Genomic DNA, 23,982 nt, shown 5'->3' with positions numbered 1-23,982 from the left:
CAGCAAAGAAGCACAAAGGAAGGTGAGGCATAATCTCTGGTTCAATGGTCAACTCTGTCCACTTTCACCTCTGGTTTCCTTCAGGTAACAACATCCCTGTTGTAGGGATCACTGGACATCTTACATTCTCTCTCAAAATTTTGAATCCAACCTTTAAAATCACTGTATTATAAGTTTTAAAAATAGGCATATTTGTCTACCACATATAACATATGCTTTAAGTTTATAATGAGCAATTATTAATGAGAGCAACCCTCATGGAGGAGTTCAAACAGATTATCAGGGAGTTTTTCAACACTGTGCAGCTTTGCCTTCCCTGGAGATGCTCTTTAAGAGAAAGGCACAGCCTCTTGGGCTGCCAGGAAGTTGGTTTACATTTTGCCTGGTATCCCACAGACTCCTTCTCTCAGCAGCATGGATACTGACTGCTACCCATAAGAGGCTTCTGATTCTGGAAAAGCAAAATGTAGGAAGGGGAACTCTTCAGAAGTTTTTGCATTAGAGGGTACTTTTCCGCCTCATCCTGTGATTCCATGTCAAATGGGCATACTTGGGTGCACTAGGCATAAGAATCTCTAAGCTATTCCCAGAAACTCCCTGAAGAAGAAGAGATTTGTTCCCCGGACCGTTTCGATGGACACTCACCTTTATTGAGTGTCACATCCATGACGATCCTGTCCTTGGGGCCGGGTCCTTTGCGGCTGGAGGAGGAGCCCTCGGGCTCCTCGAGGCCGGGGACGGGCGCGGTGCCGCTAGTGCTGGGGGAGCTGGAGCGGCTCAGCAGGGTGGGGGTGACGCAGGGCGTGAGGCTGGGGCTGCGCAGCCGCGTGCGCACCGTCAGCGTCACCACGCCCTTCTTGAGTTGCTGCAGAGACAGCACAGAACCACCACTGTGAGGTGACCAACGTTTGTACACTTGTCACCAAACCTGCACACAGTAACTCGCGGCAGCGCAGGAGTATCAAGCTGAGGGTAGGAGATGGCAATGAGTGAAGAGGAGCGTGAAGCTCTTCAGTGCTATATGCATGTTACCTTAAACCTCTGGATGGCCTCCTGATGGGTCAGTCCTTGCAGAGACTCTCCATTAACTTCCAGGATTTCATCCCCTGGTAAATAGATACAAAAAATGAGGTCAGCAATATAAAGACTAAAAATATTTAAAACATCCTTCCTGAACATGAGGTGATCCACTACTATAAGGATTTCAGTTAACTATCCAATAAAAAGCCTTTTATTGTTCTCAATTTATTTCCACTTGTAGTAATGTCTCTACAAGTTACTAGTGATGGATTACCAAAGTAAAAACTGTTCTCCAGCAGAGATTCTGAACTTGGCATTCCCATTCCCACAAACAAGCTGAAAATGCTGTGGATTTTAACTGAAGTCTGAAAATTATTATGACACAAAGTCCAAAGGTACTATAAAACTGCCTTTCTTTTGTAAGCTTTAACAGCAGAAATGAGGAACTAAGTGAAACACTACAGCACATCACTTCAAAGCCTGTTTGAGAAAACGAACCTTGCATCCACGTGCAGAAAGCAAATGTGTTCCCTTACTAAATGCCTGCGGACAGAGAAGCATGTAGTAGCCCACACGCTGTGACAACAAATGTCTCTTTCACCTCAAGGAACATGTCCTGTCAGATTTCTACCAGCTTCCAGGCTCTAGGTCTTACTACTTACACCCAGCTGAGCTATCTATCTTCATTTTATTAAAAAGAGGGTCAGCATGATCCAGATCCACTTCCTTCAATTTTACTTGTGTCTGTGCAAAATGACATGGGGCAATATTGTCAGCTAAGTCTACCCCTCCTTTCCTTTCCTAGCTTCAGTCAAGAAAAAAAAAAGAATTTTCAAGCTATGAATAGCCTGCAAATGATTCCTGGGTTTACGGGACAGCTGCTACTTACTGGCTTCCCACTGCCAGTGCACAACCTATGATGCTGGGATGCGAGCTTCCCTCTGGCAGCAAGTGTGAGAGTTGGCACCAAAAGCAGCCTCAAATACAACAAGTGTGATAAGACAGAAAGAGGGGAATTATGATACGAGGAGAGAAGTAACACAGGAGCAGCTTGAGAGAAGTAACACAGGAGGAGCTTTCCGTGGAAGCAAAGTAACACAACCCCTGTAGAAGGGTTGTAAAACACCACTCTAAACTCATGGTCACTTTGTATTTTCAACACTAAAGACTCTGTCTGTCTGTCTGTCAGAATGCTGTGTCACAGCACTCAGACCATGGTGCAGCACACACAGAGCAGGCTATGCATTCAGCTCAGATACCAAGATTGGAAAAGCAGTAATAAAATCTGGCTATACTTCCCTCTCTAATCAGAGTGATCTTACTGCCAATCCCATCCTTTTTTTTTTTTTTTTTGTGGTTATGATTCTTGTCCTGTCAAAATCATAGCAGGAGGTTTAGAGAGTATAAGGGCTCAAATGAACCTCTCCCAGACTCCACGTCCCTATATATAATGCCTTCTCAGTCCCGCATCTTTAAGCCAGGTGTTGTTGGCTATCTATATTTTCCTGCTGTCACTGACCTTCTCCAACTGGAGAATTGCAGCTTGCTGTTGGGCAAATAAAGTTCATGAAACAGAAAGGGGAAAACAAAGCAGCCGCCACTATTCTGTAGTTCCCCCTTCTCAGTATGAAATACAGTCAGGTTAATTGCCATGAATGATCTTCCACAGGGTGAACAAACAGGGCACTTAACATTTTCCATAGCCTCTTGCTGCTGCTGGCCAGATGCCTAAACATAGCTGTACTTGAATTTTACCCCTGGACTGAAATAATATCCCACTGTGGTCGTTTATGTGAAGTTGGATTCTCTCTACCATACCTTCTTTAAGCCTTCCATCAGCAGCCGCTGCTCCATTTGGGAATATAGTCTTCACAAAAATCCCCATGCGTCCACGAGCAGAATCCTGACCTCCCACAATGCTGAATCCAAGACCCTACAGAAAGAACAGATTTGAAGAAATTTTCTCTTTTCCTACAAAAAAGAGAGGAGAAGACACACAGCTGCCACCTTACTCTGTTATCATCTGTGTGAGAAAGACTGCCAGTAATGTACAAGACAAGGGAAAGATGAAAACCTAAAATCTTCTGATGAATTGTTTGGCCAACTTACTCTCTCATCCCATTTCTCATTTACTTTCACTCCATTATCAACACACTCATCAGTCCAAAATATAGCAGCAGGCACCCTAAGCTGATATAGCAAAAACTCCGAGAATATTTTGTGTTTTGTCAAAACATGGGGTCAATAGATTTCCCATTTTAAAAACAGTAACACATTTATTCAGAATTAACAGACAGTCAATTCCTACCCCTGAGATCTATATCCAGGATTAACTATAAGTTTCTCTTATGTCACAGATCCTACATTTCCTCAGGAAAAAGAAAAGCTTCAGAACATGACATAAGGTCAGTGCTGCAATGTAAGGAATGTAGCTGAAAGGAGAATGACATGTGGGGGCTACCACTCACATGTACATTTTTAATTATTCTGGAGACATATATCACGTTGCATTTAAATAAATCTAGATCAATAGATTCCCCAGGGCTCCATCCATTAGCTGTTACCCCTGCACTACCCCAGCAGGCTATGGGACCATCTTGCAAAGCTGACCTGAGAACTGATGAACACAGCAGAATGAACCTCTCCCCCTTCTGCTGAGTTATTTCCCAGACAAATCACTTCCTTCGTCCACAACCCTTTCCCATATTTCCCCTCTCGTCGCTGCTGTTCATGCATTTTACAGAATAAAGGGAAAAGCCACCGACCAGGTGGACAAAGGATGTGGGGAACTGCTGTGCTTTAGTGATCTGAAGCCATGGACATTATTATTGCCTTGGGCAGCACTCTCCAGCTGAGGGATGCTGCCAGGGCAAGCACTGAGTTTACAATCCAACACAACAATCAGATCTTTTGTTTCACTACATGAACACAGAACAGGCCACCACAAGTCTAGTAACTTACCAAGTCCAATAACTTGGTAAGACATTACTGATTTCTGGACAGGCAGCAACTTAGCTCCCTTGTGCAGAACAAAATAACTCCAGTAATTTTCAACCCTCTGCAATTATCTACTGCAAATCAACCTGCAGAAGGCAGGAGGCTCCCGGCACTCCCAAGCCTGGACACAGGAGGTCTCCCCACAGCTCCATGGGAGGGTTGGGAGAAATATGACTGCAAAGTACTGCAGTTCCTACACTAGCCCATGTTCCCAGACAAGCACTGCCACTCCACAGCAGGAAACCAGCCCTTGCAGATCTGGATGCAAACCTAAAGGCAAATCCTTGGCTCCCCACCACCAACACTGCAACTCTGCAGAGAAATATTTCAAGTCCCAGGTCTGCACAGGGATAATAAACTGAGCACTATTGCACAAACTGTACAAGGTGCAATCCCAAACAGAGGAGATCATGAGGCTGGTGGAAGGCACACAAAACGGCAGCTGCCTTAGGTGGTTCATGATCTCTAGGGTCTGCATTCTCCCAAGCTGCTACCTAAAACTTTGGAGCTAAATGCAGAAGGGCAGGAGAGGGTGGCTAATCCCAGGGGGAGAAATAATCTAATTTAATGAGAAAAACAGAGTAAAAAAATAAGAGAAATGAAGAAATATTTGTTCACCATAAAAGACCCACAGCTCCTAAACCAAGGGAAGTTAAAGCAACTGTGAGCCAGTCTACCCATAGAAGTAACTATTTCTAACTCTTTTTCTAACATAAAGCACAATAAGGAATTAGTTTTGCATTTGAGCTTGAAAGTCAAAACAAATCTTCTTAGTCCAAAACAAATCCATCTGATGACTTTGAAGACTATTTCACAAAAGGACATGCATATTTTTAGCATATTTAAATGACAGCTCCAATGCTAGTGTGGATTTGATTAGGGAAAACAATGTATACCTAGGTTAATGCTTATCTATTTTTTCTTAGCATTCAGCCAGCTGGTATCGCAAGCGTGTAAACACATTATTGAGGGAGAGAAGATGACTCTTTGACCCATGGAATTCAGTGCTCTCTGAGAAACAATCAGCCAGTAACCTGTCTTCAGGTTTAATGCTTAATTTGCAGTAATTTATTTTTTTTAAAAATGCATCCAGATTCCACAGAGGGAAAATATGCTTGTCCATAAATATACATGTGAACAGGTACTGTTCTGTAGCTGCACTGACTTTGCATAAACATACATATTTAGAGATCCATTATAAATATTTGATAACTTCAGTAATGGCGAGATGCACCAAACCAGAATGAAAGCCATCCTGTGTCAAGTGGACAACACGAACATCACATCCCCTGTATTTTGCAGGTGTTACTTTGGCATTTATGTTTGGAAATGGGATTTGTTTATCATTAGCACAATTACCAGCTACCTTGAGAGCAGCTGGAAGTACAGGAGACATCTCTTAAATGCCAGCTCTCGCTACATGTGAGAAACACGCAGAAATCCTCACCTTGCCTTGCCCTTTCATCAGGACGATGTTGGAAATGATGGATGGCTGGGTCAGTCTCCATGGAGATTCCACCTGGGCAGCACTGAAGGAACGTGTGGATTTCTTCACGATATGGTAGTCCTAACATCAACAAACAAGGGTAATTGCTCTGATTGCTTGGCAAAGATACTGCAGATGTCATACCGGGAAAATTACAAGTGTCAGGGAAGAGGGATGCAGTATCTTAGAGATATATTCAGAGAAATGTTCAAGGGATGAAACCCCAGCTCACTACAATCAAAGTGAATCTTGCCACAGTAATTTTCCCACATTTCGCACAGTAGAATCATTTTGAAATGTATCAGTCACAATTTAAATTAAGAGGATTAAAGATAACCTCATGATATAATCAAGTCTTTATTTGCTAAAAAAAAAAAAAGGAGAAAGGAAAGGAGAAGGAAAAGGCCTACACTTTAAAACAATTAAAATAAAGAGCATTAGGGACTTTTAAAAATTTTTTTTAAGTCCTCAGATCTCTAGAACCACAACTCCTAAGACAAACAGCCTTAGGACCTTGCGGCCACAAGCAAGCAGTACTCTCCTTCACAACACTCAAAGAAGCTCTCCACAGGTGGCCAAGACATCCCAGTTTGGTGTCCAGGCCTGGTTTCAGTCCCATGACGTACCTGTGTGATCCTGTTTCATGACCCTTGCCCATTTCTATGAGCTTCAGGCAGATGACACATGACCAAGCATCATGAGGTGCTCACAGCCAGCTCTGCCTTCCCGCTCACCTGTCTGGCTCCTGCTGACTCCAGCTGCTGGGGCAGAGAGTGCTTTCTTCCACCTCGGGAATATTTCACTGCTATTTCGTAATTTGATTCACCATTTTCCACTGTCAGCTCATCGTCTTCTCCCACAGACTCCAAGCGAGATGCGGCACCTAAGAACAACCACAGAAACACATCCTTCAACATCTGAGAGCTGCTTTAGCCTCTCTCACCAGCAGGCAATAACCACCTCCTGCAAATCCCAAATTAAAGTGCCTTAAAACAATACTACGCAGTTCCCAGCCAGGCAGTTGGAAACCAGTTTTGATCACACTCAACCAAGAACTTTTCCTGCTGTCATAGGTTTTCTGCAATCTTTCATTGATACTGAACTCATGGTATTAAGGAAAAGCAGAAGATAATTGAGTTGGTAGCTCAGGGACAGGAAAGAAATTCATCTGTTCACACCCAATGGCACTTGCCAGTGCACTAAGTTCTCAGGCTTCATGTATTTAAAATTAAAAGACCTGACACTGCAGCAGTATTCATTTCTGGAGGTGTCATGTCACTTTGAGGGAATTTTTTTCTGGAATGGAAAAAGTAAAAATGTGCCAAAAAATGCTATTTTCTTTCCTTTTGGCAACAATTCTAGGTTTCTTCTGTAGATTTGTCTTAAAGAGAGGAGTGCAGAGTACATGTAAGAAACAGAATTATTTGTCTTGAAGGACATCCTGTAATTAGCCACACAGTACCCTACTCTTCGCAACAGGGCTCCTCCAATTCTCATTTTCTCCAAGGTCCTGCAGAATCCCCAGTCACAGCAGTTCCCGCACATTTATCCTTGTCATTTCCACACCACACAGGGAAGGGATATTAACCCCTATTTTACAGATGAAAACCCAAGACACAAGCAGAATTTGCACAAACTGCATTTCATGACAAGGACTTCAAATTACTTTAAACCAGCCTTATGTTGGAGCTGCCACAGAGAGCAACAACTCTGATTTCCTTTCATCCTCACTGTCTGTATCCCAGGAACAGGGAGTCATGGTCTGAGGTAGATGCACTGAAAATTCGCCCAGGAGAGCCCCAAACACATTTTCTGCCACCTCCTTCCTGCCTGGAGGCTGTGTGAGCATCGCTGCCAGTGCCAGGGAGGGATGGAGCACAGAGCTGGGGCAGCTGCTTTTTTTCATTCAGCATGAAAGCAATTCTGCTGATGCATCCATAGGCAGAATTTGTACCCATTGCCCAGAGCGCAATTTAAACCTGCTCCCTGCTTTGGGATCTGAAATTGGAATCTCTGCTTTTCAACTCCCCTTCCCCTGGCACACAGGCTGCTGCTGCTGCACACAGACAGGATAGCAATCTTGGCAGGACCAGCATCCTGGCATTCTTTCATTCCCTGGCACCTACAACTAACCCTTTCCCATCAGTTCTCCCTCTCTTCAGGAGAACAGTTGTAATTCTGTATTTTCTGCCCATCTCCAAATGCATCTTCCTTTCTCATGCTGCAGTCCAGGCTGGCAGATGCTCCAGGCTCACCCACAGCCCAAGGGCATCAGCACTCACAGCAACAGGGTCTGGATCCCCCTGTGACCACCAACTCACAGCCTCAGGAACCACAGGCAGAGGAGCACCCTGGAGTATCCTTATATACCTTAGTAATTGGAAATTAGGGTGAACACAGGAGGGAGGGAGCCTCAGAAAGCATTAGGGTTGAGAACATGATCAAGCTCTGCACACAGATTACTGTTAAGACTTGGGACAAAGCAACAGAAAATCTGGGGATGAATCACTGTAATTGGCATTTTGATCAGAGCACACTGAAATATACAGACAATGCAAACAGTAAAAAAAAAAAAGAAAGAAATGCACAACCAAACAAGACACTTCTAACATACACATAATATTTCTGTTCCTACAATAGCTCAGATCAGGAGGCTGAATGCAACTACCTTACAGATGGGATTTTTCTTCCAAAATAAACTAATATGATTTCAAAGAAATCCTATCTCACTTTTAGAGAGTTAAAATAAATACACTACAATAAAAAAAATCTACAATTGCTATCTTCTATCAGTCCAGCTTTACCTTGAGATCGACTTCTGTATTTCAGTATGCCACTTGCCAGAGTTGAACTCTGATTGTTTCCTTTGGACACTTCTGCACAAGCTGGATCTTGAGACTTCTCAGTTTCCACCACCTTAAAGACATTTTAAAAAAAAAAAAGTTCTTGTAAACCGGACAGGTTGATGACATTTTTTTCATTGTCCTTATGGGACAGAAAATTCCATTGCACATCATCTTTGTTTCCAAAACATGTAATTGTATGAAGTATTTTCTGTAAGTAATTTTTCGTAATGCCTTCAGACATTATAGTCACACATCCTCTGCAAGACACCACGCTAATGCCTCCAGAATGCATCCAGCACTCTGTGGCACCTCACTCAGTTGCTTCGTCATGCATTTGAACAAAATTCTAGCTTTTATTTCCATTTGTGCTGCTCTGCAGGCTTCCAGAGACATCATATCTTTACAGAGAAAACTACTTTTAAAAAGCATTATTTTACTGTTAGTGTCTGCTGAGCACCAATGCAAAGCTTGAGGATGAAAAGCTTATTTAACAGAAAGTTATTACAGCTAAGCACTTTAAAAGCCTGGAAATGAGCAATTAAAGTTTACAGGTGGGATCACAACCCCACAACCCTGAGTAAATGCATCAGGACAGGAGAAGTCTCTTTACCGACTGTGTTTGCCCGGACGCCAAGTAACAAGGTAAGCAGCACAGCCACATGTCCTCTGCCTCCTGTTCTACTGCACTGAGGGACAAGCAGAGCTGCCCATGGGCAGGCTGTGCCCAGCCCCTGCATTTTTGGAAGGTGCTGGTGAACTGCTGGAAGTCAGTTTTAAAAAAACCCCACCCAAGTAGCCAAATGCTTTCCTGTAAAAATAATTTCTGCTTCTGCTATTCAATCTTAAAAACGTCAGTCTTTCCCACAACCTGCCTCCCATCCCCCAGTCCCTCTTATACCCAAGCCAACAAAGCCAAAGTTTATCTTTTGTGCAAAGTCTAGACTTCGTGATTTTAGTTTGAACAGTAGAAACTTCAGGAAAACATAAAACTGGCAGAAACAGGAAGCTGGAATGGGAACTGCTTTTTATTCCTTCCCCTTCAACACGAACAGCTACACTTAATTTACACAGGATTTGTACATCCTAGCTAGTAGTTGTTGATCTTTCAAGGCACTGCAGCAACTACTTTAGAGTCCACTTCCAGCACCAAATGCTTTGCAGCTCACAGCTCCATGTAAACTTAGAACCATCCGATTCATTCACCAGTCTGAAAAAAAACCCAGCACTTGTGATTTGGTCACCCTGAAAAGGGCCTGATTCCAGAAGATATGTAAGACATCGGATTCAAAACCCCACCTAAGAAACCCAAACCAGCAGCAATTAGACCACAGCCAAAGTATCCCAAGGTCTTCTTCCAAGAGATTTCTGGGATACCCAGAAGACAGCAGAAGCACATGGAAATGAGACAGGACCTCATGGATCTCACAAAGATACATGGCAGTTTGCCATACAAGTGGGAACACTCTTTATGAAGTGAGGGTGCCTCCCCTGTAGAAGGGTAGAAATTATTTGCATAGACACAAAAATCACATGGTGGTCTTACAGGTGTACGAATCAATTGCTGCATAAGGCCAGTGCTAACTCTGTGGTGGGAAAATACGTGAAGCACAGACATGAAGAAAAACAAGACTAACGTCTCCCTAAAGCAGCCAGTTTTGCTGGCGTGCTTTGGGCATCCAACAGATGGGGATGGGTCCAATCTGACTTCTCTGGAGCTGAGCACAACACAGATCAAGTCTGGAGCTGTAGAGCTGTTTGGTTTTCGCAGTCTGCATGGATATGGGCAGCTGTAGCTGGTAAGACCACACAGCTCCCAGCCCAAAGCTGGACCACTTCCTCCAGCTCAGAAGACGGGAGAAAAAATTACTTAGTTTGTAGTATTGTACAAAGAGATGCTGAAATCATCTCTGCCAGGGCCAATTTCCACCCTGAACTCAGGGTCAAGGGTGACCTATTCAGCACATCTTATGCCTCTGCTACATGGGGTTTGAGTTTGGTTTTTTGCTGATGGGGTTTTTCATGATTTCATTTTGACTGTGCCACAGGAGAAAAGTACCAGTGCCTTCTGCAACCACATACATTTTCATCCAGTGGGGTGGGAAGAAAAACAGGACACAATTTCCACTTGTATTGAAACTGTGCACCCCAAGCTACCTTCCCCTCATGGCAATCCTGGAGCCTGTGAGCCTACAGATAGCAAACCCCCAAACCCCATGTACGATCCACAGAAGGTCACATGTGTGCAAACACCAATGCTAGGGAAAGCCTCAAGACATTCTCAACAGCTTCCTGAAATTATAGTTTATCCAACTAGGCTTCAGACTACAATTACGAAGCAAAAACATGTAAATTATCTGTGTCATTTAAAACATTTAAATTATCTGTGTTTGGGTTTTCTTTTCTATTTTAGCAGAAGTATTTTTCTGACAGTAATTATAAACCCATAGGGGAAGACACTAACACTTGCAATGAAGTAGATATTCTTTAAGTTGTTGAGCTTGCCTAATAAACCACCAGGAGTTTTATCCTATTCAGAAAACACTTAGAAATCTGATCTACAAAGCTTGCAAGAACTCCCCAAAGGCATGTGTCTGTAATCTTTGGCTCTCTCATAACCTAGACAAGAAGAAAAACCCAGCTCCACCTTATCCTTCTGGCCATGAACGTATTGCTTTACTGTCTCGAGGTGGCTGCCCAGATTTAACCATGCCATTTTAATTTTCCTCACTTTCAAGGAAATGAAGCTTATTATTTCAGTCCTGTAGGTCTCTTATTAAACTAAACCAATAAATCCCTCCCAGTGCTGTCCCAGTGTTAAGGACAAGGGGAGCTTTAACGCGCACAGTAGTTTAAAGGGAGACCTAAAAATAGAGCCCATTTTGCCAGTTCATTAAGTAGCTCTGGGATCAAGTGACGGTGACATCTCAATTGATTTCGAAGGAAATGGCACTATCAGGGACACGCAGTCCTGGCACTGCACCAGAGCGAACAACTGCCCTCAGAGTCCTCGCCTCGGCAAAGCTCCAGCGTGACCAGGCTCTTAATTAGGCGAGATGAGGAGCAGGATTATGACAGTCTGCACTGTTTAACCGCAAACAGCTTGGCAATCCCTTGCCGATCTACAAAAACAAGGCGGCACACAGAGGTTGATACAATTTGATAAGCAAACTGCTTTTCTGCTGCTCTTGCAGAGCTCCTCAGCTGCTGCCTTTCCCCATCAGCAAGGCCACCCAATTCCCCATGGCACAGCCTGGCTGGCTCTGCCGAAGAGCGCTAGCAGCATGCAGACCAGTTTATCCTGGTGGCTTGGGAATGAAGCAGTGAGAACCAGGCTGAGAAGTCTGCAGCATGACAAATTCTGTCCTGCCTGCGTTGGCAAAGCAAGTCCACCAGCAAGACTACTGCCCTTCTTCAGAACAGCCACGTGAAAGAGGAATGGCTGTGCACCAGTGCAAGCTCAATGGGAAAATTCCACATCTTCTCTGGTCCCAGTCACACTCTGTCCTGGTCTTCGGCCATGACAACTTTTCCTCAAGCAGCACTACCCCAAACAATTAACCATTAATTGCCCCAACACCACTGTCTGTGGGGCAGCCATCAGGAGGAACCCAAGAGGCTTCCACGAGGAGCCAGCACAGACTCTTCAGAGCAATGCCCCAAACACCCAATGCATACCTTCACCTGTTCCCTGCACAAAGTCTTTCTTCTTAGTCCCTTGAGACATGCTGATGCCTAAAAGCCTTTAACCTTTCAAAAAATTTTCAAGATTTTTTTTCCATGATCTGGTATAATTCTAGCTGTTTCAGTTATTTGTGCAATTATTTATGGCTTTATGGGGCACAGCATGCTTTAAGCCTTAAATGTATCTGCTAGGCAGGGAACTCCACATGCCCCTTTGCCTTGCACAGAAAGTAAAATACCTTCACTTTTAAATTAGCTCTTTTTCACTTTAATTGAATCCATCTCACAGACAAATTACAAACTGCAGCACTATAATTTACGAGAATTAACATTGCAAGTGATGCAGAGGACATGGATTTTCTAATCTTGGACAGCATTGAGTTTTCTATGCCTTACTGCTCTGTTTTAGGCCATGTACAAATCTGCACAGATCCTAGAAGGAGGCTGATGAGCTTGGACACACTGCATCAGGGGCTCCAGTACCTAGGGACATTTTTCCAAAACACAATACATCCCAAAGCTCAGGGAGCTCCGTTTCTAAATGGAACCACGGGGCTCACAAGAAGTCCAAACTAAATCCAGATGTAGCAATTTTTGGTGCAAGCTAGAGGACTAGCTTGCTCCCCTCTTCCAAAGGGCAATTTGCACTGCTGCTCCTCTCTTTCATGACACAGAAGCAGAGAACCACTTGGAGACAGGGATGGAGGAAAAGAGAAGCAACATCACCTTCAGGTCAGCACTAATTCAGGGTCTTGAACTGGCACGTCTAGAAAAAACAGTGCCCTGGTTGCTCCCTTGGTGCAAAGCTGACAAGGCAGACAGTAGTTCTGTACATTTACCAGAGAGGCCTTGGGAGGGCTCAGATTTGGGCTGTGTTTGGCAGCACTGGTGAAACAAAGCCTCCACCACCTTCCCAGAAGCTCACCTGGAAAATACACATGCTGGTAACACCAGGAGCAGCCCATACTTCCTCCTGCCCAGCCAAAGGGAACGGGAACCCAAGCCCTCCTTAACTTAATTTTAAAGAAAGTGTTGGAAAACTCTTGGTTCATGTGCAGCAAGAGATCAGGAAATCTGATAAACAGTCAAGAACTGGAGCTGCCCAGCTTTCTGAATAGGTGGAAATGCCAAATAAACAAAACAAAAGCTTTTAAAGTGGTGTCTAGTCTGCCACTTAACTAAATGCCTGCACTCAAAAGCAACCCTAAGCCTTCAGTACAATGCAGTAGTTGCTAGACAGGGAATTGCTACTCACTTCAGTAGGCACAAACTCCCAGCAGTTATTTTTGTGTCTCTTCTCAAAATGTACAGAGTAGATACAAAGTAGATATACAAGAGTAGATTCAGAGTCATACACAACCCGCACAAGAAACAAAACCCGTCATTAACCAGCACAAAGACAGCAGCAATATCCGCCTATGCCCACTCTGCAAACAGACTGGAAATGTACTGTGGCAGAGCTGAGCTACTCTCATCTTCAGTAATGCTATATTTATTTTTTACAAGACTCTCCAAAACCCTCTTGAATGTGTTTGACACCAGAAACCACCATTCAGAGGACCACTGTTCAGAGGATGCTGGCAGGTTCTTGATGAAGCAGGGTCCCAGCTGTGCTGGCTCCAATGACTCACTGGTCAGAGCTGCAGCTAAGCAAAGCACACTCCATTTTCAGATATCCAAAGAGTCACTAAAATTATTCATAATGTTTCAAAGAGAAAAAATTTCTAAAAAATATCCTTTTAAATATGAAGAAAAGCAGGAAATGGCTAACGCAGCTACGTTTTCCAAGAAACACATATCGCAGACAACACATGCCTTGGAAACAGTAAGATGCTCCCAGCAAAACAGTTCCCAATCCTTTTTGGACAAGATTACTCTTCTTCTGCAGTATATTATGATTTTCCACTAGAAACAGCTTTTGAGCTAAAGGAAATCAAATGCACACAAACAGATCCCTGCTGTTCTCTTTTTTATGCTTTATCCTTTTTCCCCCCCAAAACATAAAAAAAGCAGGACACATGCTTTCCACGCAGTTTAGTCACTGCCCACGAGATGTCTCTATGTGCTGCAGAGAGATCCCAGAAGACCAGTTAGTAAACAGCAGAGACCTAAGGGATTCCATGAGTGTATGACAAACATGGAACTCAAGCAGTGTGAAAGCTGGTTCAGCTACTCCATTATTTTGTTTAATACATGCTCAGTTCATGGCTTACCACAAATCTGGAGCCTTTATCTCATAACAAACAATAAATTGCTTATCTTTTTTTCTTTCTTTTTCTTTTTTTTTAATGACAATCTTTTAATTCCCAGTGAAGGATAAAATATGCAATAATCACTCCTCAAAATAAAAAGCTCTCCTGAGAATGAAACAAGACCTTCTTAATATACCGACGTCAACCAACAGTTGCAGAGAGTGTTCCCATGACACCACTGGTGGGAGCTTTGGATTTCAGCTGCAAACTGGCATTTTATACCATCCTAAGTATACAAGAAGATATGGAATATGTAAGAATTGTCTTTCATACCTGGATGACGTGTCTTTCTTACCTGCATCTTCAAGGATCTGAAATCTCATACATTATGGATGCTGCACAGCACATCTCAAATTATTTTACCTGATTCCAACCAAGACTGGACAGTGCACACAGTCAAAAATTTGCAGATGTGGTTCTGAGACATTCACACTAACTCAAAAATTCTCGAGTATGTATCATCCTTCTGCTAATGTATGTGAACTGCATGGCTGTGACAGCATTTCTCTTGTTCCAGTGCCATGAGGGTGTTATTTTTAGCTTGTTAAAGGCAGTTCATCTCCTTCAAAACTGGGCAGTTATCCAAACAGCCAAACGAGAGACAGGCTGTACTGTATCTGATGCTTTATGGGAAAAGCCCTCATTCACAAAAACAAAGACCATGCAGAACCTGTACTGTAGATAAACTTGTGTTTCTATTACTCTGCTGACTCGGCTTTCAAATATATAACATGGGAAGAGCAAAAATTGTAACTCTGGGCATTGTCCACACTGTTATTTATGGTCAAGTAAGAAAGGTTATGTTCCACCAGCCCAAGCAACAGGAGGTATTCATGATTTGGAGACAGCATCACATCTACAGAGAACCCTTCAAGTACTGGACCCTGGGTGAAAGAGTTTTCTCTGGTCTCTGCCTTTAAGATGGAAGCAGTAGGAAAAGGCCCAGAAAGGCTGGGAGCCAGGCAATGGGAACGACAGGAGTGCTCTGAGGAGCTCTGTCCTGACATGAAGAACGCACTCGTGTTAATGTCTCCTTGAGAGGTGAATCTTACAATGTGTGAAAAACAGCAATCCAGTGATGCTGCACCCCTGGAGGCCTTTCAGCACTCTTCCTCCTCCCCCAGCTCAAGTGATACCTTCCCCCAGCTCTGACCAGTCACACCACCACAACCAGCCCATCACTGAGCAACCCCCCACAACAAGTCCAACTGCAATTGCCTATTTTAATGTGATAGGGCTTCTAGAAACACTAGAAGCCCTAACACTGTGTGGACAAGATTTGGTCTCCAAGCATTTTGTCATTTTCTCTTGCCCAAATTCCTAATTATATTTACTCTGAAAACTTGCTTCTGGTGTCACTGTAGGACCCAGTGTGTCTCATCAGCCACAGCATGAGGGAAGGGCGCTGCATGGGCACAAAGCCCACCGATATGCTGGACATATACTGTACCTCAGAAAGGTACAGTACAGCCAGACTTTCAACAAATTCAGCATTTACAGCTGAGCAGCAGCTGTGAGCCATGCCAAGGTACACCTGGACCCTGCCCTTGCCTGCCCCTTCCAAGAGAGATGGGGCACAGAGCAGGATCTGCAAACATTGCCAGTCATCACCACCAAGAGGAAAAGAGTTGTTGAACCCTTCCCAGTATATAAAAAAGCCGCACACCAGGCTCTTCAATTCCTTCCCCTTCCCCCCACCCCTAAGTAAAGACTCTCATTGCTAAGCAAATTTCTGCCAGGAAAATATTTTTCTTGCTTTTCTCCCAGCCATCCAGCGCTGTTTGAGGAGTGAGCTGTGTTTCTGCAGCCTGTGTTGAGACTGCAGTGCCCTAATGGGAACAAACACTCCAGTACTCCAAGTAACGAGGGGCCCTCTCCACGCCCTGAACACATTTAATTGTTGAGTTATGCTTCCTGTTCCTTCTCAATGCTAATGCTTTCTCTGAAATTCTCTCTCAGTGTTTCCAGAAGAACTTTTGACCCCAAGACTGTTTTTAAAGTTATGGCATTGTTATCCTGTTCTTCATTATGCTTGCATGGCTACAGGTAATTATGTGTGGATTCCCTGGTAAGACAGAAAGGCTCATGGCAGAAATCAACTAGTCAGTCCTACAGCACAGGAAAAAAAATATGAACTGAGAGGGAGCAGAGTTAAACAAATGCAATTCTTCACATTCACCAAACAGGTTTATTAATCCCCTTTCAGCTATATGTCTTGCATGAAAACCACAAGTGGGCTTTGGCGGGGATCAGGTAACCCGGATCACACAGGGAACCTTTAGCAGCAGCCATCCTGCTTCTGTTCTGGTAGGAGGGTGAAGACCTTGCAGGGTCACGGATGTCTCTGCGTGCAACACTTCTGGTACTGATGTGAAGGCACACATCCCACACTTCAGGTAATCTCAAAATGATTAAATATGAGTAGAAAGGCCCTCATACCCCACAGCAGAGAGTCATGCAGCTCGGGGTGCTGCCTGAGGTGGTGTCCCCAGGGCTTGCCTGCATGGTGAACCTAGGCGCAGGGAGGCAAATTCCCTTCCCAGCGCCACCTCAAAAGGAAGAGATGAGGGTGAGCTCCTCTCTTTTTACAGTTCTATTCTGCATGGAGCAGACTCAGCTCAGGGTCCTGCCTCCAGCATCAGGAATAGCAGATTTAAGAATCTGGGAAGAACACAAGATTTAAGTACAGAGGAGCGGTCCCCAGTCTTCCATCCCTGCCTCCAGCAACTACACATCCAAACCTTCTGAGGCAGAAAAGCTCTTGCTGTGTTCTACAAACCTCTAGAAATTTCAAGCCATTAATATAAAGCTGGTCACTGAAGCTGAACATTTAAAAAATATTCAGACCATCAGATATTGAAACACACAAAGGCAAGTAACTTTTGAAGGAGCTACGAATGGCATATGCTTCTGTCCAGGGACCAAAAATCCCCAAATTCATTGGACACTTTGTAAATTCTTGGTAGATGAGCTTTCTCTTTAGAGTTCACTTCCCAGGTTGCTCCACCAGCCGGAAATGCAATGACAGGTTCAATTTCAAGCAACAGAAACATTAGTAAATGTGAAGTAGAATTAAAAATAAATCATCCAAAGCAAATACTATCATATTATCCTATTTTGCACTTGGACATAAATAGTGACCTTTCAGAATAGCAGTGTCAACTGCACATGGCAAAATATGGATTGGGGTGCAGGAGTTAAAAATCCCCAAAATGTCTCAGGACTGTTTAGGATAACACAACTCTCTGGCCAGTGCTTCGTGTCTGAGGTTAAGGAACATTTTGGACAAACTACTCCTGAAAGAATTGCACTTTAAGGACATTAATGTAATCCTTTTTCTGCCTGGCAGCACAAGTCTTAATGAAGTTAAAACTTTAAGGCATGTTTCATGTTAAACAGGGCTTTACATAAGAAGACTGTAAAAGCAGAACTCCATTTAAATTGTATTATGTGATTTTTATTAATGAAACTTAACAAGTGGACTTTCAAGTAAGACTTAAGGTGATACTTCTCTTAAATTACAGTTTTCAAGTGTCACTAAACTCTTCTGCTGTGTTCTGCAGAAGCAGACTAGCTCAGACTCTATTTTCCTGTCCAAAAATGCTGGAGCAGAACTTAAAAGACTTGAAAACAACTGCTCATAGGGCAATTTTTTCACGACCAGCATCTAGAAAAGATAACTTTAATTTTAACTAATTTTTTACAGATTTTTAAAATAAGCCAGGTTGGAAGGGACCTTGGGGGGATGTCCCATTTCAAAACAGTGACAACTTAAGTCACTTTCCTTAAGAGCTTGGTCCAGATGAGTTCTAAGTAGCTACAAGGATGAATATTTGAATACAAGCCTTCATTCCAAGTGATTGTTTTTTCTGCCTGGTTCAGCCTTTAGGCAATCAGGTGCTAAAACACAAGTCCATCAGGTCTATTAATTATGGCTCTGAACACTCAGCAGTGAATTATATTCACAGAGAAGTTAATGACACAATACCTCTGACAAACCTAGAAGCTCCTGCAAGTTTCTAGTATCTTCTAGACTTTTTTAAGAATTAGATAGACATTGTTCTGGGTCAGAAAAGGGACAGTGAAGCCTCAGCTGACAATAAAACACTCTGAATTACTCAGTATGACATAAGCACCTGACAGCACCCCTTTAAGTCCCACCAGAGCCCTGCAGAGTGAACAAGAAGATCCATTAACCACTTGTCAGAGGTGAGAAAGATCACTCCTGCACAGGGCTGAGTTGAGAGTCAGCTTCAAATCTAAGAATGACTCTTAGACTGAGATCACAGTCTCACTTACCTGGTGCAGACCTTGAGTACCACCCATCCTGAAAGTCTAATACAATTACATTTGTGCTGATTAAAATGGCCCAGCTTAGTTCCTGCTTTAATCCTCAGCCACACTGTCATCCCTTATCTACAATACAGATATAATGGAATGTATGTGAGAGAAAGAGAAGACACATGAATATCATCAAAAGTGTGAGAGCAGCACAGACCAGTGATTTCCAGAGCAATTGTGCAATAATAAATTGGACTATACACTCATATAAATTTAAAAATAAAATCTTGTGATGCTTTGATTTCATACTGGCCTTGAAATCATCTTCTAAGTTTTGCTATGAAAAATCCCCCCCAATCTTGCCAGGTGGAAAAAAGCCACATGAATTTTATCTTTTCCATACATTTACCTTCCTCTGTGGTATGCAGTATTTGCACAGCCCAGCCCAGCTCAGGCTGCCCAGACCTGAGTGGGATGGATGAGGATGAAGGTAAAGCTGAGAGGTTTACACAGTACAGACCGCCCACCTCAGGCTGCAGAGAGCCCTGTCTGCACTCTGATGCTGACACAGCAATTGCAAGGGGAACACAAACACATTCTGTGCTTTGGATCAGAAAAGCAATGATTTCATGTGCAGATCAAGCAAAAACAGAAGAGGTCCTGAAAGTCACCAATAACTTATTGCATTTCTTTAAATTACATCCTTTCAACAAAAGAAATTACTAGAAGCAGAGAAGACAATGGAAAAAAAAAAAAACAACAACCCTGCTGCTACTCTTCTAAAGTGTTTATTGAACCCACATTTCTGTGATTTCCCCTCAACCTTCCAGTGATGTATTCTGAAAGCCAGGAGCTATTGCCATCAGGGGTGAGAGCGCCTGACAGGCAGGCAAATCCAGCTGGCTCCGAGTTAGTGGCTGCCACCACCACTGCCAGCTGCAGTGGCACGGCAATGGACATCAGGGCAGGCTCTTAAACTCAAGTCCAAGCAGAAGGGCTCAGGGAGGCTCATGCAGCTGTGTCCTCATGGTCACGAGCACCTCAACCATCCTGAGCTTCCCTAAGCACTACATTAATCTGTAAAGGAAACACTTGATGAAAAAGCCATCACTGGCAACGAGGCAGAGCCTTGCTGGAATAGACATGAGCAAACCAAGTGACAGATAACTCCCAGTGTGTGCTGAGTCAGTGGAATGCCAGGGAGCTTAATTCTGAAGCCACACATAATTGAATTTTGTCGAAATTGATTTTTATATTTAAGTGCTGCCAAGCCATGGTCTTCTTAGAAATTACCAGAATAGAAAGCATGATATGTAGAAGAATTCAAAGTATTTTGATAGTTGAAAGAATGCTTAGATGCCCACTCAAGTTCGCACACAAACACTACACCAACATCAGCATGCTAAGTGTCCCACATTTATTTGTTTTTCCCTCCATCCCCCGAAAAAGGCACCCTTGCACATAGAAGAGAAGACAGTGAAGAAATAACAAAATTTGTCAGAGTATTAAGATGTGTGAGAGTGCTATAAACATTGACCCAAAGTAAGTCAGAGATGACAGGCATGTAGGAAGTAAACATCAGCATCATGAGACTCATCCTGGGGAACAGCCTTTTTGCTCAGGTGTAAGTGTAAAAATATAAAATCAAAACAAATCACCAAACCAGTATCATATCTGAGCCATTGAAAGGTTTAACTGATTTATTTTAACAGAAAAGAGTGTGAGGGGAAGACAAGAAAGGAAAGTAAGAAGTAGATAAAACCTTCAAGTGAATCCACCTGCCTTCCCTTGTCGGAAAATCAGTCCACAAGCTCTTTAGACTAGAAACATAATTTTATTTTTGTCTGCACCATACAAAAAAGGCACAGAAGACCTATGAAGTTTCATAGAGCTGCTGCATTGCAAATAAATAACAATAACCCACTTAATCTCTTCTTAATGCAGCCCTGAAGGGAATGCAAGTGAGATTATCAACCAGCAGCATTTATTCAGAACTTCAACTATGGTTCACCGCCAGAAATTCCTATCCCTCCTCCAAAATGTCTGTTGGCTTTGACAGAACAAATACAAACTTCAAGACTTGACTCATAAACTGTTAAAGAAGTTTTGTTACAAAAGGAGGGGAAAGAAGAGCATGTAACTGCGTAAGCATGGCAAGAGACTTTGCATCAGATCCAACAAAAGCAGTGGAAGTGGGTGGAAAACAATCGAAGAGAAAAACAAAACCATAATTGCAACATAGGCTGGAGGCCTCGAGAGCTCCTGTTCCCTGTGCTGCTGCCTTGCTGCAGCTCAGAGGTGGCAGGGGCTGTAGTAAATGCCATCCCCTTTCCAGCTTCTCCCCCACATCCCGTGCAGAGAAGGGCTGGGTGGGATGGGATTGCCTGGTCCCAAGGATGCCCTCCTTGTCAGGCTGTAGAAGAACGTGAAAGATGCAAATGGACTTTGAGAGAGAGAGTAAAAATGTCACACCAAAACCACACTTACAGCAACCAGTTTTTCAGGAGACACATTCCCTCCTTTCACATCTTCTTCCGGCTCTTCGTTTTCCTTATTGTCAGTGCAAGAGACAGAGTCTTGGACTGAACAAGTGCTAAGCAAGTCTGGCAAACTGGTAGATGGATACTTCAGAAGATCCCCTTCAGAAGATTCCTACCCATGAGACAACACAATATATTACATCACGTGCAGAGAACACCAGTGTCACAGTAAAACTGCCCCATCTCAGCTGCCCAGAGTGAGCTCCCTGGTAATCCTCCCTGTGTTACACACTTGCACATGCTCAAACTTTTAATGGTCTGGTTATAAAAAGCAGGCTCGGTTTTAAAGTGTATATATAATAAACATAGGCTAATACACGCTTAAAACATTCAGATTTCATAAAGAAGAATTTAAAATAAATGCTTCTTCGGCAGCCTGTTCCTCCCCACTTTGGATTTAGTAAATGCCACTGAGAGTGAACTGAGAATTGACAGACCTCATTACTCATTCAATTGAAACCCAAATCACACCCTGTGCTCCTGTTCCCTCCCTATGAATGTTCTCTTTACAAGTTTATCTACCTAGAGACATAAGAATAATACAGTGACAATCCTACTTAGGACAATACAATGAAAACTGACCCACCAATGCTACTTAGGACAATACAATGAAAACTGACCCTCCAGTCCTCTACCAACTCATTCCCGATGCTCAAGCATCTGCTTCCAGTCTTTGCCATGTTTTCTGGCAGGCAAACATGTGCCTCAGCCAAAAGCAGTGGCCAGACAGACTCACTGCTTTCAGAACAAATTCTGCGTTACTGATCACCAGACCAAAAGGCAAAGCTACATTCCTATACTAACAAATAATGAATGCCCAGAGGGAGCTACTAGGGAACACTTCACCTACATACACCTTTTCTGGGGCTACCAGAAATATGGGACAGGCTGTATTCCCTACTGTTTGCCTTTCCAAGTCCCCCTTCCAGGGACATGAAAACTGTCCAAGTGCACAGAGCCCAGGACAAGCAGATTCACAGCCTGATCAGGAAAGAAAAATTTTATGCCCTAAGTTTATGCATGATGATTATTTTGATGAGGTCACCATAGGAACAAGCACTTAATTTTAAGGAGAAATAATGCAGTCTACTGCCATGTGCTTTGGCAGAATCCAGCTGTCTAAAGGAGACACAAAATGTACCTACTTCAGGACAAAGTGTGGTGTTTCCAGAATAAACACTTGTGGGGTTAATGCCAGACTGTGACTCTGAAGAAGGTCTGCAATGAACTTCAATGTCTAACAGAAATGTTAGAGAAGTCACAGGCTCTTCACTTTGGATATGGTGGAATAGAGGCTCTTCTTGAAAAACATGTGCATGCAGCATCCAGGGAAGCCTTAAGAGCATTCGGACATTAAAGTCACAGAAACCTGCTTTGGGATGACTGGGGAAATCTGATGGTGAAGCTAAGATAAAGATTTAAAATTCTGACAAGAGTGGCTTGCTGACACCCTGGAAATGCAGGTATATGAGTGCTCTGTTTGGGCCAAGATGTTCCTGTCACCACCTCAAAGGTCCTGGTGACACCCACGTTGCAGGTAGGTCCTAATTTGAGATCCCTGGGTGCTTTTGGGAGTCAGCTGGCCATGCACCAAACACCTGCAGCAACCCAGGTCCAGGGGCAGCAGAATATGCTCCATGGAGAAGAGCAAATGGAGGTGAGCAGGATTTTCTTAAACAAAGAAGCAAAATATTATGTAATATCCCCTCAACCTCTTCTGTGATCAAGGCAGAACGAAGAGTCCAACTGATAAATGAGTTCCACTCTCATTTTCCTGAAGTTTCATGTTCCTTTATCTGTAAGAGCTCCATTCCATGCTATTAACAAGGACAAAATAAGGAACTCAAGCCAAGAGATAATTTTCAAGAAATCTCAGGCACACAGATAGGACAGAGATGAGAGGTACACAGGCTGTGCATGCAGGAAGCAGAAAAGGCTCAGAACAGCCTGCTTTACTCAGCATGTAATTTTAAGAAAATGGTTTTGGCCGAAACTTAGGTAACGTGTGCATGAATAAATACTCATCTGCACAATGAGTGACAGTGACAGTACAAGCAAATCATTAATTTGGTCTATACTGTGCTGATTTGCCACAGATTTATGGCAGCTACTGATATATTTCCCCTCGCTGTGCATTAAATTTAGAGCAGCAAAAGTGCACACGTGATTCTCTATGGAAAATACGCCCTTTTCACACAGCACTTGCTCAAACACTTGCAGATGTACATTAGTGAGACCACCCAGGAGATGTCTGTACCTTGCTAGAGACCACCAGCTGCACCAGGCCAGCGGCCGAGCGGAGAAGGGCCACGGCGTCCTGGTGGGAGAGCCCCACCAGCGACTGCCCGTTGATCATGAGGAGCTCATCGCCGGCCATCAGCCTGCCATCCCTGCAGAAACACAGTGGGAACACGGAGCTGCAGGGTGGTCCTACCACAGTGCCCCGCTCCGCTGGAACGTGGTGGGATGCGGACGCATGGACAATGTACGACTATGCTGAGCTTGCACCAATCAGTGTTTCTAGATTACTTTCTAGAAAAAGGGGCTCAGAAAGGTGCCCACCTGAAATCATTGTTATAACCAGGGGAATTTCACTCTCTTTGCAGGGCTGAGACTCCACAAGTCCTCTCTGTGTCCCACTGGATTAGGTAAGGGAACGGTAGCAAGCCCCATCTCCACCCCATCAGGAACACCAGGGCAGTCAGTAAGCACCCTGTGGTTGCACAACTGATGCCATGGGAAAGGCACATCTTCCAAATATGGGCTTGGGGTAAAGCTCAACAAGCCATCAGGCTCCTTGGTTTTCCCTTCACCACCAAGGCAGTGTTTGATCTGTCTACAGTTTGGACAAAACCTTCTAGAAGAAGCTTCAGTGATCA

General features: G+C 43.6%; 1 protein-coding gene across 1 annotated transcript in view; it reads right to left on the bottom strand.

The window, feature by feature from the left end:
* Positions 1-23,982, bottom strand: part of PDZD2 (PDZ domain containing 2) — a 136,920-nt gene that overhangs the window by 30,649 nt on the left and 82,289 nt on the right. The window contains 8 exon segments of the mRNA XM_031063074.1: positions 646-865; positions 1,033-1,106; positions 2,839-2,953; positions 5,465-5,584; positions 6,238-6,386; positions 8,308-8,419; positions 21,051-21,215; positions 23,361-23,493. Coding sequence (XP_030918934.1) covers positions 646-865; positions 1,033-1,106; positions 2,839-2,953; positions 5,465-5,584; positions 6,238-6,386; positions 8,308-8,419; positions 21,051-21,215; positions 23,361-23,493 — 1,088 coding nt within the window.

The sequence above is a fragment of the Geospiza fortis genome, unplaced genomic scaffold (genome assembly GCF_000277835.1).
Source record: "Geospiza fortis unplaced genomic scaffold, GeoFor_1.0 scaffold174, whole genome shotgun sequence".
NCBI classification, from domain to species: Eukaryota; Metazoa; Chordata; class Aves; order Passeriformes; family Thraupidae; genus Geospiza; species Geospiza fortis.
This window is presented reverse-complemented; position numbering and strand designations above follow the sequence as displayed.